Here is a 15759-nt window from a genome sequence, read left to right as displayed (position 1 = left end):
GACCCTTCTTTCTGGCCTTAAGCTTTATCTGGCCTTACTTGAAATAATTCTATTCACTCATCTCTTAAATCCATTCTTAAGCTGTAGTCCTGATCTTTAAAATTGTATCTAAGCTTGTATCTCTTACTTAAGAATTTAGTATTTTTCTAAAGGCCTGACTCCAGGAAATATGATATATAAATCTAATACATATTTAAATCTAGTTTGAACAAGATTGTGTCTTCTGAAACCAGCAAGAGCTCAATTCTAACAGCTAAACAAGGAGAGGGTATCAGTAATTCACAGATAAAATCATACTATGTGTATGTTGGATCTTTTTTATTCATTTAAAAATATTTTATTCGTAGTTGTCATTCTACCAGTTTGACAAAACATTTGGATGTGTGTTCTGATGTTAAACACACTCTAAAATAACATCAGGCTATGTACTAATATTTTTTTTCCACTACCACTTCAGGTCAGTACGACGGAAAAGGGAAACCTCTGCCAGAGTACCATGCAAAAATCTCTGGATTTGATGAACGGGTATGTTTTTAAGATTGAGTCAAAATCCTGTGTGGTATAAATCTGTCTCCATGTAGCATTTGAAGAATTTGGCAGTAGCAGGGTCATTGCTTGTTTACACATCTTGCAGCATACAAATAAAAGGCTGCAAGTGGGCATTTGTTTTTCTGTTATAATTGAGTAACTTGATTATGTCATCTAGGAATGACAGGTATGCTTAATTCCAGCAATGATTCTGTAAGACCGAGTTTTCTGTCACAAATATTTTTCTTTTTCCTGTCTTTTTCCAAGATAAGTGTGATGGAATCCTTGAGGAAGCCAAAACGTATAACGATCCGAGGCAGCGATGAGCGGGAGTATCCTTTCCTTGTCAAAGGTGGCGAAGACCTGCGACAAGACCAACGCATTGAGCAGCTGTTCGATGTAATGAACATTATCCTTTCCCAAGATGCTACATGTAGCCAAAGAAATATGCAGTTAAAAACTTACCAGGTCATCCCCATGACAACAAGGTAGGCATTTATCTTCAAGGGACAGAAATCCTTTTGTTAACATCTATTAGTTTTGGGATGTTGGAAAGTGAGAATTTTGCATGCCAGATTCAGATTGAGAGTGTTTTGTGCCTTGGCTTAATTCTTTTTTCCTTTTCCTTTCAAACAGCATTGAAATTGCTTTGTCTGGAAACTATTTTTTCAGAGTATATTTAAATTGGTAGCTTTTAACCTTCTTTTAACAGGCAATAGAATATATTGCTTCCCATTTGTGGTGTTTCTCTAAAGTTCACCTCTGAGTTACTTGTTATCTCTGACTTACTTTGTTTCAGGCTGGGACTAATCAAGTGGCTGGAAAATACTTGTACTTTGAAAGAATTCCTTAAAAATAGCATGTCTGAAGAGGAAGATATCAGCTATTACAGGTGATGCTTGGTTTAGCTGTCTGCTGTAATAGAAACCACTACTAATGGGTTTTTGGATAATTGACAGTCTTGTGGCAGGATTTTCTTTTACCTTTTTTTTTTTTTTTTTTTTTTTAAATTAAAGAATAAAAGAAAAGCATTTATAAGCAAGGAGGCAGTTTGTACTTCCTGACCCAAATTAGTAATTGGCAACTGTTTGTTTAATGAGTGCCATTGTAGCTGGAATATTCTCCACCCAGCTTGTTTAAACAAGAGACTTATAACTATAATCATGTGTGACGTCATTATCATCACCATTTCCTTATCAGCAGATTGATTTTACAAGCAGAGGATTTTGATCTCTTGATTTGATCAGGCAGGAAATGGACTTAGGTCAGTGAGGGGCAGGGGAAGGGAGTAGAGGCAGAGCTGTTGAGAAGCTGGGTTCAGCAGTGAGTCAGTGATGGGGGGTGGAACTTGGCAGCACATGCACAGAACTCAACTGTAACAGAGCACTTTCTCTGACATGATACAAATGCTGGGTTTGAATAAATTATATTGCTTTCTCGTGATTGCAAGTGCAGGTTGAATATTTGTAAAATTGATTTAATTCTGGCATTTCAGCCTAGTTCTGTCCTGGAATTTACAAATGTGGTTTAATTTACAAATGTGGTTCTCAGTTACATAATCACTGTTTGGGTTTGTCTGAGTGTTGTCACCATTTATTTTTACTGGTTAACATTTATGGGGCAGGTTGGAGGAACCTCCAGCGTGGAGGTTGGACTCCAAAGAGTCTTTATTTCTATGGTTATTTGATTTGTGAGCAGTTTAGGAACTGCTAGAGTTCCTGCATTACTGCTGTCTGATTCACTGTTGTGAACAGCAGTGATGTTATGATCTCAATTCACTGAGTGGGAAAGTGAAAGAAGCCTCACATGGAACCATCTTGTGAGGGGAGGAAATTTATAATATGCTCAGTGCAGAAGATCAGTGTGTTTCTAAAAGCAGGTCATAATTTATTTTTAAAAAGCCCTTTGCTTTATTGTGTATATAGACTTTAATATTTTCCCATATGTTATTCAATCAAGGCAATTAAGACATTTTATATTGAGCTATGGTTAAGTGACAGCACTCACAAAGGAAAATTTTGATTGGGGTAGGGGGAACAACTTTCTGAATTTTTGAAATCCTTTATCCCAAAGTGATGGGCTACACTCTCTAACTGATAAATGCTTCTTAAATGGAAATGACATTTTCTTTCTCAAAACATGCTTTGGAAGGAAGAGAGGAGGTGGCTGCTCTGCTAAGTTGAGAAATAGAAGTTTAAGGTTTGATGTGTTTAGTTTAGATGGGAGAAAAATATCAAATTATTTCATAAGCAGTGCAACTGAAGAATATTGGCTTCTTATGGATTAATACCCCAAGTTCAAGCACCCATTCCTCCTCTCTTGGGCACTCTGAGGAGATACCAAACTGCCTTCCTACATTCCCTGCCCATTTGGAAGGACAAAGGGCAGCATGTACTGTGGCAGACTACATAATGCTTCTCAAAGGCTACAAGACTGTCAAAAATATCTTTCTCTCCCTGCAGAAATTATTTTGGATCTTTCCTCTGGAGGTACTTACAGTACCTCTTGACAAATTAACACCTTTGAGATGTCTGATCTTCTGTTAGATGTGACTGAAGTGTATTCAAAGCTGGGGCAAAGGATATTAATGGATCAGCCTATACTCTGCATAAACTTCATTTTCATAGCAAGGCTAAAATTAATGTAGGCTGTAGCTTCCTGACTTTTCTTTTGCATAAAAATCTCATGGGTCAGAGCAGCACAGAGCCTGTGGATAACCAAATAGAGAGTGGTGAGATGGTACAGGGAAATCATCGGTGCTTTTCTCCTTTTTTTTTGTCCCTAGCCCAAGAGGACCTCATGCTACCTATTCTGAGTGGCTGTCCAGGATGGGTGGGAAGGCACAGGGCATCTCTCGGTACCATGCCATGTACAGGTGGGTTTCAAAAGAGAACTGCATGAGAAATACAAAAGCTGGAGTGTGCACACACACAGAGATGCATAAATTCCAGGAAAAAAAAAAAAAAAAGTATGATCTTCATTATGATATGATGGCTAGAGCTGATTTTTGCTCATTTTACTGCTTTGTCTTCCTGGAGATGCTTTGCAAAATTCCTCTTGCCAAAAATCCTACCAGAGTACAGGAATACTTCCAGAAGCTTGCTCACTTCCTTTAGAAAGTGTCTGGAAGCAGATGCTGCTCTTCAACTTTATTTTCTAGGCGTCTTGTTCCTGATTATGCAGTTAGGTTGGCTGCCTCAGAGTCCAAGCATCTGCTGGAGTTGGACAGAGAAAATCACCATGATTCTCTGAGAATTTAAGAATATTTGGTGGTTTAGGTTCCGACTTGAGCATCCTCTCAGAGGAATTTCCACACCTACCTAGATCTAGCTCTGTGGGGGTAAAGTGAAGTGTCCAGAGCATTTCTTATAAGTTCATAACCTGCTTAACCAAGTGTCTTGCTTTTTAAAGGAAAACTTTGACTTGTTTAACTGAATTAATATTTGTATTCAGATCTAGAATGTGCTTTTGAAGTAATTCCCAATCACCCCCACTCATCTCCAGTCTGCTGCACCTAAGGGCTGTCCTCTATTTCTCAATTCTGCTCCTTTCAGAAGGAAGTAGACTGGAAGGAAAGCACCCAGCACATGTCAGCTCTCACAAGCATTCAGAACTGGATATGGGCTAGGACAAAGCCTCCTTCCCCAAATCTACATGGTCCCTCAGCACCAGTTCTTTAGTTCTGTTGCTTCCCCTCTGCTGCACTACTCTCTAGTGTCAGTACAGCCTCAGCCTGCTGCTGAGAGATGTAACTGGGACCTTAATTCCTCTGCTTTGAAGAGGCTGTCCAGCCAGAAAGAACATGATTGTATTCTTTATTAAAACTTAAACCTATAAACTTAATTTGGAGGAAAATACACAAAACCACATACTTTTTGTGTTTAGAAATATCAGTCTTGGAAAAAACTGCTGGGAGAAAGAGGGAGGATGGGGTACTTGTAATATCAGATAAAATTGGGGGTATGAGCCCTTTGTGGCTTGCTGTACTTTTTACTGGAGTAAGCATCACATGCTGCTGTGGTCATGAGCGTATCACAGAACCACAGAATAATGAGGTTGGAAGAGACCTCTAAGATCATCGAGTCCAACATATGCCCGAACACCTCAGCCAGACTATAGCACCAAGTGCCATGTCCAGTCTTTTTTTAAACACACCCAGAGATGGTGATTCTACCACCTCCCCAGGCAGAGCATTCCAGTGCTTTATTATTCTTTTGGTGAAAAATTTCTTCCTAATATCCAACTTACACCTTCCCTGATGTAGCTTGAGACTGTGTCCACTGGTTCTGTCAGTTGCCACCTGGTGGAAGAGACTGACCCCCACCTGTGTACAGCCTCCCTTCAGGAAGTTGTAGAGGGCAGTAAGGACACCTCTAAGCCTCCTCTTCTCCAGTCAAAACAGCCCCAGTTCCTTCAAACAGTCCTCACAGGGCTTGTGTTCCAAGCCCCTCACCAGCCTCGTTGCCCTCCTCTGGACATGCTCAAGCATCTCAAAGTCCTTCCCAAACTGAGGGCCCAGCATTGGACACAGCACTCAAGGTGTGGCCTCACCAGTGCCAAGTACAGGGGCAGAATGACCTCCCTGCTCCTGCTGGCCACACTGTTCCTGATGCAGGCCAGGAGGCCCTTGGCCTTCTTGGCCACCAAGGCACACTGCTGGCTCATGTTCTGGCTGTTGACCAGCACCTCCAGGTCCCTTTCCACCTGAACACTGTCCAGCCACACTGTCCCCAGCTTGTAACCTTGTAGGGGATTTTTGTGGCCAAAATGTAGAACTCGACATTTAGACTTCTTAAACTTCATGCTGTTGGACTCTGCCCATCTTGACTTCCAACATCCAGCGGGCTGTTACTCAGCAGCCACCTTTACTTCTCCACTACTTTGCAGGAATGCCAGCCGTACAGAAGCAGTCACTTCCTTCAAAAGCAGGGAGAGCAGCGTTCCAGAAGACCTGCTGAGGTAAGTGCTGCTGGTGGCTGGGCACTGTGAAACGAATGTTGGTGTTTGTCTGCATTCAACGAGCAAGTTCTGCTTTGTTAAGGAGAGCCTTTGTGAAGATGAGTTCTGTTTTGTTAAGGAGAGCCTTTGTGAAGATGAGCACATCTCCCGAGGCCTTCCTGGCCCTGCGCTCCCACTTTGCCAGCTCGCACGCACTGATGTGCATCAGCCACTGGATACTCGGGATTGGAGACCGGCATCTGTCCAACTTCATGATTAACAAGGAGACAGGAGGCATGGTGGGAATAGACTTTGGATATGCTTTTGGTGCAGCCACACAGGTATTTGTTTTCAGCTTTTGCATTTATTATGTACAATTACACGTGTGTTCTCAGGACTAAATTTGATGCTCTTCCGTTGCCATTGTTCTGGTGCAAAATAATCTTTGCAAGTAATTTCTAGTCAATTTAATAAAATATCTGAGTCCAGATATTCTCAGGCAAGCAGTGAGTTACAGAACTCCACAGAGTCAATATGGTGGGGTTTTACATGGTTCAGCCACTGTCACTGAATACTCATGACTAGAGCTTTGATGTCACAACTTGGTTCAGTTTTACTTTTGCATGTTATTTTCAGTGAAGTGACAAAAAGGGTTTCAAAGCTTAAAAATAAAAAAATATTCCCATCTAATCCTTCAGTTCCAAGGCATCTTACTTCTTGTTTTCTTTTGACTGTCCTTCCCCTTGGCCAGTTTTTGAGTGTGCCGGAGTTGATGCCCTTTCGCCTGACGCGCCAGTTCGTTAATCTGATGATGCCGGTGAAAGAGTGGGGACTCATTTACAGCGTGATGGTGCATGCCCTGAGGGCTTACCGTTCAGATCCAGACCTCCTCATCAGCACCATGGATGTGTTTGTAAAAGAGCCTTCTTTGGACTGGAAGGTGGGGTTTTGTCCTCTTTCATTTTTCTTCATGGGGAAATTCTTAAGCTGTGATAAGAATAAAACTAATGAAAAAGGAAGTATTCCTTGAGGCTCACTCTCACTACTTCTTTTATCTTTCTTTGTTTTATTAAGTTCTAAGAAAAACTGAACTTAAAAGTATTCAAAATGACGGAATTCTGTACAGATGCACAAAAAACAGTAGCATATGTCTGTGTTATCAGTGTACTGTTCTTTATCTTTCATGATAATCCTAAAGACATGGGTAACTCTTGATCACGTTATGTCACTTATGGCACCAGCATAAATATTTTCAACTTTCTGCATTCAACCTCTTAAATTTGCATAACAGCACTGTATGTATCAAACCAATAGTTACAGAGAAAAAAATCTGCAACTAGTTGCACTTCAGCAGCTTCAGTTGTAAAAAAGTCACAGGCAAGTTAGATATTACCTCACTGCTTTGTCCTCCATTGCATCTGCAGTTAAGATACTGGCTTGACTTGCTATGATCTGCAGCTTAAAAGCATTTTTCAAGTGTGTGATTTATGATAAATAGGACAAATATATTTTCTCCCTAGAACTTTGAACAAAGACAGCTGAAAGAAGGAGGCACGTGGATTAAGGAAATAAACACATCTGAAGTAAACTGGTACCCTTTACAAAAAGTTAACTATGTCAGAAGAAAGCTTACAGGTGCCAATCCAGCAGTAATCACTTGGTAAGATGCTCTCCTTTTACTTTAAACTGCTTCACTAAGAGCTTTGGAAGGCTCCTGAGTCAGATTTTGCACCCTTTGGATAGAAGGGGGGCTGGGAAAAAAGAAGAGACAGGGCAAAATTTCAGCAAACCTTCTGTCAGAATCATTTTGGTCCACATACAAGCTCACTGAATCACCCTGCCAGCCAAAACACCAGATATCTCCCTGCAAGTTTTCTTGCTCCAGCTCAGGCCTTCTGAGCAGTTTTACTGCTCCTGGCAACACATGCCTCCCCTCCCTGTCAGACTGCTTAATCTCATACTCCTCAGTCCCTCTGTTCTTTATGTTTGTCTCCACTGCTTTCAGGGTAGGGATAATATTTAAATTAATACATACTTCTGATGGAGGATTGCTTGAAATGGAACCTGTACCAGCTGTAGGGGAGGCATGGAGGAAAGCTGCTTACCAGAAACATCAAATTCAAATCTGGTGGCATTCTCAGGTTATTTATGTCAGTCTAGTCAAGTCTGGCTCAAGCCAGAATGTCTTTTAAGTTCAGTTAAAAGTACAATTAATCCCTTCCATCCTCTCTTAAAAAGTCATTTTGGATTAATCAGGGGAAAGACAGAAAAGCAAAGAAAGCCAGCCTGTTTTAAAACCATACAAATATTGAAAAGTGCAGGACTTGGGAGGAGTTCCTTTTGCGGTCAAGGCTGAACTGGAAGAGGCAGCAAAATACTTGTTACAGGCACAAATCAGGAGAGCAGGTAAAGAGATCAACAGCTTGGATGTGAACTGCTGCATCTGTCTTCCAGCTGGAGACCCTTGACAAGACTGGCCTATTATGGTAAATACCCACTATTTGTAAAGGACCCCTGAAACCACCAGTCTTCACTGGCCAAGCCTTGTACAGCTCTTGAGCAGCCTCCACATCTTGATCTCAATTCAAGCTTTATTTTTCAAGTGCTGTTTTGTATTTTAAAATCCATCTCAGGTTTTTTGCTTGTTTCTTTTAGTAAGAGCTTATTTTTGTGTTCTCAATTTCAGCGATGAGCTGCGCCTGGGCCATGAGAGGTCGCCTGCTTATAATGATTTTGCAGCTGTGGCTCGTGGTAACTCTAATCATGATATCAGAGCCAAAGAGCCAGAGGATGGACTTTCAGAGGAGACCCAAGTGAGATGCCTCATCGATCAAGCAACAGACCCCAATATTCTTGGCAGAGTCTGGGAAGGATGGGAACCCTGGATGTGAGGAATTGCCATCTACAACCCTGTCTGCCAAGGGACTTGTACCCTAAAACACAGCTGCAACCAGATCAGAATTTTAAGGCCAAAAAGGAAAAAGCTCCTAACTATTTTTATTATCAGTTAGCTTGACTAATAGAGAAAATAAAGTTTTTGTATTAAAGCTGTATTCAAAGAGTGATTTTTGTTTCTTTTTTTTTTTAATTATTTTTCTTGCGTGTGGTTCCGTTACAAAGCAGCTTTATTGTCTTTGTATTAAAATCAATCTGGAAAGAACTGGGGAGGCTATAGAGCTTAAAGATTTATTTGAAAAGAACTGAGATCCTTCAGCGGAAAGCACAAATTCATACCACGCAAACTTGTGGGCGCCAGTGCAGTGATGTAGTGAGTCTGTGCTTTCCTTTTGCAGAGACCTTGATGACAATCAACTGAAACCATTCTCAGCCACATATTATTTGTAGTTAAAACTTGAATATTTTCATATCAGTAGTATCAGCGGGCCACATGGTGAAATTAAACAGAAAATGGCTCTTAGCTTTAGATAACACTTAAAGTATCTGAACAGCTTTTGCATTACTGGATAACGAGATAGTAATGATGAGACTGTTTTTGGCAATTAGAGGTTATACCCTGTTATCTTTGTCCTTTGGAAGTCTGCACTGCTCACACTGTGTTATTTCCAAATTATTGTTTGGCCCAAGCCAGAAGTAGTCACTGCCGACAGAGCTGAGCACGGTAAGCTGCTTGCCATAAGCACAGCACAGCACAGCACAGCACAGCAATGTCTGCTGCACTTTGGAATTTGCTTATGCCAAACTGTGGAGCTTGTGCCAGATGTGACTCTCTGTCTCCAGCAGCCACTTCTCAGGTGTGCTGCCTTTGGGTGGGATTGAGCTCATTTTCTGCAGAGTAGCTGGAGTGGGGCTGTGGTTTGGATTTGTGCTGGAGACTGTGGATAACACAGGGATGTTTCATTACTGCTGAGCAGGGCTTGCACAGAGGCAAGGCTGCTTCTGCCTCTCACCCCATGAGGAGCCCAGGGGAGCACAGCCAGGATAGCTGGCTCCAACTCACCCAAGGGCTATCACATACCAGAGGGTGTCATGCTCAGCATGCAGAGCTGGGGGAAGAAGGAGAAAGAGGGGGAGATGTTCAGAGTGATGGTGTTTGTCTTCCCAAGTCACCATCGTCCCAGCTTTCCCAGGGAGGGCTGACCACCAGCCTGCCTGTGGGAAGTGGTGAATGAATTCCTTGTTTTGCTTTGCTTTTGTGCACAGCTTTTGCTTTAGCTTATTCCCTGTCTTGATCCCAGCCCCTGAGTTTTCTCCCTTTCCAGTTCTCTCTGTGGGGATTGAGGAGAAGCTCTGTGGGGCTTAGCTCCCAGCTGAGCTTAAAGCTGCAGCATAGGCAGTGAGGGAGAAAGAGAACTCTCTCAAGCACTACTGTTGCTCATTACCCAGATTTACTGCAGGATATAGATTTAATTGAGGCTTTTAATAATTATCATAAAGGGTGTAATAAAAATGAGTCTTTGCCCTTTCACTATCTACAAGGTTTCTCTCCTGCCTCTGTGGCACTGGGGCAGTTCTGGTCTCACTGAGGGCCATGTCTGCTGCTGGCACCACTCTCCAATGAATGTGTCAGCTGGAAAGTAGAGAAATCTGCTTCCTAAATACAACTCCATGAAAAACTCACAATGAGGAAGATTGCTGAGGCCTAAAGAATGGGGAGGGAGCTTTTCTGTTTCAAAGACTTTCCAGCAACAATTATTATTTGTTACCTTTCTTCTTAATACACATACTCAATGGTTTGTGTCAATAGTATCATAAATCAAGAAATTGAAAACATTTTTATCCCTTTATTAGTAAAAAATATTGTTTGGATGTATTTTTGTATAGGAAACATTGAAAAATATAAATAAACTTTCAGCTGTATACCTCATTTAAAGTGAATTTAGGGCACTTAATCACAAAAAGCTTCCACATTTACCCATTTATAGAGATGATAATTAGTGGACAGTAAGGTGGGGTTTTATTCTTTATAAAAGACTTTGATACAGTCTGTTCTTATATACACTTCAGTAAGATGTCATGGTGCTTTGTTCTTTTGATCTCTGCTAACAATTAGGACTGCAATCTCATGACTAAAACTTGGTCAGGTGAGGTGCCCTGGCTTTCATGCTGTCACTCTACAAATATGAGAAAGTTTAAAGCACAATAAAAAAGGCAACATGAAAAGGCAGGGGACATTTGGAAATTAAGTGGCTGGGTGTACGAGGTGTTTAATGGCACTTCTGGCACATACCTCAGATAGTTACTGAGTACTTTGACCTGCACTGCAGAGGACAAAGTCTAGGTTTATACTTTAACGAGGCTCTTCTCCTAGTGCTTCTGATAGCCTCAGCAGCAGCAGATGTTTGTGCACAGCAGGCTCCCTCCCTGGCCTTTGGGAAGGGGGGCTCGAGTGCAGCCTGGCCCTTCTGGGGGAGTGGGCTGGGGTCACCACCCAGGGCTCCCTGAGTCCATGGCAAACAGCCTCAGGCTGGGGGTGAAAACCTGAGACAGGCAAAAGTGACACGGGCTTAGAACGTACTCATGACAATTTAAATAGTTAAAAGCTCCATTTTGGCCCTAGAATAAGCTCCATAGTGGGAAGCCTCAGCCACGTCAGCCCTTATTAGTCATGTGTTTGTCAAGCTCATGTGTCAGCTGAGGCACAAAGCACGAGGCTGCTGGGCCTTCAACACAGAGACACATCCTGTGCACAGCAAGTGGAGTTTCCCTAACTTTCTTTAGGGAGCTTTCACCATGCAGCTGAATGGTCCTGGAAATAACCTCCAACACAAGTGAATGGCAGCTGCTGTCACCAGGCCTGGCTGCTCTCAGCAAGATGCAGCGGCAGCTAAGTGGAAAGGCTGCAGCCAGCCTGTGAAGCAGCAAGAAAAGTGCACAATGCAACCCTCACATTGCTGGGCTCAGTGCTTTACAGGCAGGTTTATTTGGCTCCCAGAAGAGAGTTAAGATGATGTGAAGATCAGAGTTAGAGAGTGCATCAGGTCTCATGATGCAAAACAAAACTTGGGAACTATTCACAAGCACGGCAGAGTATTTCCTTCTCAGATTGAATAACCAGATGGATGGGCACTATATCTGGAAACCCATTTGTTGTATCTAAAAAGTTATGTAAAACATTAGCATATATTCTCACTAGGTTTTTCTTAGAGTATAGAATGATGTCATGTTTAAGCTAATCCTTACCATCCCTGCCAATCTTATAATTTCCCTCTAGCTAAGAATAACAGTACTGCTGAATCCAGAGGAAAACTCTGGAACTGTCACCTACTGTCCCCTTTCCCAGCTGGTAGAGAGGTTTCTGCATGCTGTTCTTGTGCCTGGGATTTTCCCCCTTAGACCCCACCACTGCCCCCCAGTTTAAATGTTATCTTGAGGTCTCTGTGGCTGAGAGGTGATACAGCACCAGCACACATTTGGGCACAGGAAGGAGGGTAAGAGTTTTCCACAAAAGAATAAATGGGGCTCATATTCAGTCATGGAATAAGGAATTTCCTACAGCTCTTCTGGTCTCACACTTAGGGTTTGGCCATCTGCTTCCAAAAGTAAGCATCTATATACAGAGACACTTCTCACCAAAACTCTTGTTTTTCAAAATCAAGGATAAGGATTTATTACCTCTGCTTTAAAATATCTTTCCCCCTGAGGCTGAGGGTCTGCTGAGTCACTTATTAATACTGTGCCTCATCTGGAAATTACATGGGCTTTAAAAATTTCATTTCTAAGTTCTGCTGCCTGTAAGAAATGGCACCAAGGCAGAGAGCTCACACCCTGGCAGACATCCACAGCACCAAGTGGTGTCACTGGCCTTGTAGCAAAACTACCAAAGAGCCACATCTTCTGTCAAATGAAGATGTGTCCAGAATAAGGTGTTTAGAGGGGTATTCTCTTGTTGCAAAAAACGTTGGGAAGTTTTTTGGGCCACAGAGATGATTAGGCAGCTGAAGAACCTCTCCAGTGAAGGCAGGCTGAGAGGTTTGTAAGCCTGGGGAAAAGAAGGTTCTGGGGAGACCCTATTGTGGCCTTTCAGTGCCTAAAGGGAGCTTGCAGGAAAGACTGAGAGGGAATTTCTATCAAGGTCTGTAGTAACAGGGCAAGGAACAATGGTTTTAAACTGAAAGTAGTTAGGTTTATATTAGATATTGGGAGGAATTTCTTCCCTGTGAAAGTGATGAGACACAGGAACAGAAAAGGCATGGATGTTCCACCCCTGGAAGTGCTCAAGGCCAGGTTGGATGGGGCTCTGAGCAACCTGATCTAGTGGAAGTTGTCCCAGCCCATGGCAGGAGGATTGGAGCTATGCGATCCCTTCCAACCCCAACCATTCTGCAAACATGAAGGAGCGGCCATAAGGGACTGGGAAAGTTTTGGTTACAGTTTCCACATTATTTACAGAGTGGGGTTTTTCTTCATCTTTTTGATGGGATAGGAGAGGGCAACATTGATTCTACTTGTCCATTATTACACTCACAGTAAATTACAGCACACAAGATTTCATTTGATTACACAGAAGATGTAGCTGTCAATTTGATCACGTGAATGGAAATCCATGCAAAACCTGTGTCAGGAAAAAGTTCTGAGTATCCACCAGGGAGTGTGAGCAAACAAGGAGCACAGGTTCTGAGGCATCTTACTGCAGTAGCACTTGGCCTTTTGGGAGCCTGGGTATGTGGATGACCTTATTCAGCAGCTCAGCAGCCACAGGTGCAGCTGGACAAACCCAGTCTGGGCTGACACCGCTGGGGTTTAAAAGCCTGCAGCGAGACAAAACACGGAGCTTCAACTAAAGGAGCTAAAAGGAAAAATCCTTTCAGTTACCATCAGGTTCTTCAGCTGCTAAGAGCAGGGAGGCCACAGGCAGGATCAGGATCAGTGCAATGATGTACAAGTACAGCACAAGTGACAAGCACAGCACTGTGACAGTGTTTGAGGACAAGGCAGAGGCACGAGCCCTGGCAGAGGTGGCTGTCCAGCAGTCACCGTGCTGGCTGACAAGAGCCAGCACCAACCTCAGGCAGGCACTGCTCCTCCCTAGGGGTGTGCAGGCAGGTTTTTGACTCTCCCCAGACAACTTGCACCTCCTCATTAACGTGTCCCATTCCCTTGTCAGCCCCCATGTGCTATTGCTGACTTCCAGCTGAAGAGTGAAAGGATGCATGCACTCCTGCTGCTGCCTGCAGGGAGCAGAAACCCAGCAAACCAGTCCTCCATCTTTCTCCCCCTTGTCAGCTTGGTCTTCACCCATGAACCCCCCAGGACCTGAGGTCCTGCAGGCGCTCTCTCAAGTCCATAAATTCAAAAGGGGCTTAGGCTTCCCAGGCACAGCCTTGCCACGCTCTTAGTCCCACTGTCCCAAAAAGTCCTGCATGCCTGGCTGGGTTGCTGGAGGGGAGCATGCTGAGGCATTACCCTGTTTCCTCACCTTCCCTGAGTGTCCTGTCATCTATTTATGAGGAAAATCCAGTCAGAAAACAGTGTGATTTAACTGCTAGCCCTGAAGGGGTCAGGGTCCTGGTTTCTCAGATTCACAGTCAGCAGTCCAGAGTAAGTTAAAGTTTTGTCCTTTTTTTCCTTCTTAGAGAAAGGTTTCTTGCCCTTTCTTGCCAGGTTTAAATACTTTCCTTGCTTTGGAGCATGAACCTTAAGCAAGCTTTAAAGAATTTATTCTGAAATTCAGAAGATCACCTGCTTCTTACTGCTGTTTAAAATGACTGGATCCCAGAGACAAGCCGTGACTCGGTGGGTCAGGCACTCAGCAGGACCGATGAGGGAAATCAAGGGCTTGTCTGTACTTCTCTGCCCATGAAATTACATCTGCAGATGGGAACAGATTCAGCTGCTGAGATGCCAGACAAATGCCTGCCTCCAGTGCTCTGCTTTGCTAAGTGCCAGGTATCACTTGCTCACATGCTCCTGGATGCTCCACTGCAGGTGCTGCGGCACATCCTGCATGGCAGTGGGAGAACCCCCTCAAACATCCTCCTGAAATCACACATCCCAGGCCCAGCAACAAACAACCAGCTCATCCTCCAGGGGGTGGCTCCTGCTGCTGCTTGGTTTTGTGGGACAGGCATTGACAGGTCCAACCACCGGCTCTGAACACACCTCCAGGTCCTGAAGACCCTGCAGGCAATGCTGCACCCTCTGTGGTGGGGCTTAGGTGTGACACAGATGGCTCATACTGAGGTTTACACAGCAGTTCTGGGCCTCCTGTTGAGGGATTTTGAGGATGGCATTGCCAGGAGGCAAGGTGCCCAGCGGGGGTCGGGTGACCTGGCTGGGAATTCGGTGTCTTTTTTGGAGGAACACATGATGGGCATTAAATAGGCCTGTTCAGGCTGGCACAGTGGCATGCCAGCGCTGCCTGACCTTTGGGGTAAGGGCTGTGCTGAGCTGGAAGCGTGAGAAGCTCTGCATACAAACAGTTAAAGGTGAGCTTTCCAGGACAAATCATTGTTTTATGACTACAGTGGGTGAGATCTCACCCATTCCAGCAGAGCAAGGGGAGAGACAGCAGATATCAGACTGCATCTCCTTTCTAACTACCTTCCCATGTCTCACAAATGCACTCCTCTGCATTTCATACAGAGTAAAAGGGTCCCAGAGCACCACGTTCCCTGCTGGATAGCCAGGCCAGGGACGGCTGGTGCAGAGTTGTGCATCATGAACAGACCCCAGGGAAGGTCTGGGGTATATAGAAGGCAAAAAATAACCTGTAAAATGGTTTGTAAAATAATATGTAAAATTATTTCTTTGACAATGTGGAAAAAGCAAAAACAACCATTTCTTGTGTCACTGTTAAATTCAGTGGTTAATGCTGGTGTAGATGGAGGTTGTGTGATCACTAACCTCTGATGAAAAAGGAGAAGAAGTTCATTTAAACACAATACATCTGGCAGCACTAGAGTTAAAAGCAAAGCCTCTGCAAGCGAAACCTTAGCTGCCAGATGTAAAACCCCACCTGCCAGGCACTGCACCCTCACCCTGATCCCACAAGCCTTCCCACGTGGAGTTTACATCCAAAGGGAGAGCATGTACCAGTCCTGTTCCCAGCTACTTATGCTAAAATACACACCCCTGTGATAAACAGCTGCGGTCCTGCAACAGCTGCGGTGGCGGCGATGGAGCCGTGCCCGGAGAGGGGCAGCGGGCCCGGCATGACCGGCGCGTCCCCACGGGCGGTCCCCGAGCCACCTCGGGGCCAGCGGCACCGCGGCCGCCGGGCACAGCTCCGTGCCAGCAGCGTCAGCTGGGCGCTGGGCTGGACACGGCGCCTGGGACAGTCCTGTCTTAAATATAGAAGGGTCTTCTGGAAGTTAAATAAATAAATAATAATTT

General features: G+C 43.9%; 1 protein-coding gene across 2 annotated transcripts in view; it reads left to right on the top strand.

Moving 5' to 3' along the window:
- The window catches only part of PRKDC (protein kinase, DNA-activated, catalytic subunit), an 83080-nt gene extending 74561 nt beyond the window's left edge, over nucleotides 1–8519 (top strand). Inside the window, exons 78-86 of one of the 2 annotated variants that reach the window (XM_063168500.1) lie at nucleotides 458–525; nucleotides 796–1016; nucleotides 1328–1420; nucleotides 3314–3403; nucleotides 5416–5487; nucleotides 5606–5807; nucleotides 6218–6406; nucleotides 6987–7126; nucleotides 8153–8519. In XM_063168500.1, the coding sequence (XP_063024570.1) occupies nucleotides 458–525; nucleotides 796–1016; nucleotides 1328–1420; nucleotides 3314–3403; nucleotides 5416–5487; nucleotides 5606–5807; nucleotides 6218–6406; nucleotides 6987–7126; nucleotides 8153–8357 (1280 nt within the window). In that variant the 3' untranslated portion in view covers nucleotides 8358–8519. Of the gene's footprint in view, nucleotides 1–457; nucleotides 526–795; nucleotides 1017–1327; nucleotides 1421–3313; nucleotides 3404–5415; nucleotides 5488–5569; nucleotides 5808–6217; nucleotides 6407–6986; nucleotides 7127–8152 lie in introns of both variants that reach the window. The other variant, XM_063168490.1, reaches the window with a different exon arrangement.
- The last annotated feature ends 7240 nt before the right edge of the window (nucleotides 8520–15759 follow it).

The sequence above is a fragment of the Melospiza melodia genome, chromosome 1, assembly GCF_035770615.1.
Source record: "Melospiza melodia melodia isolate bMelMel2 chromosome 1, bMelMel2.pri, whole genome shotgun sequence".
NCBI lineage: Eukaryota > Metazoa > Chordata > Aves > Passeriformes > Passerellidae > Melospiza > Melospiza melodia.
Note: the sequence above shows the minus strand (reverse complement) of the source record. Positions and strands in the feature narration are given on the sequence as shown.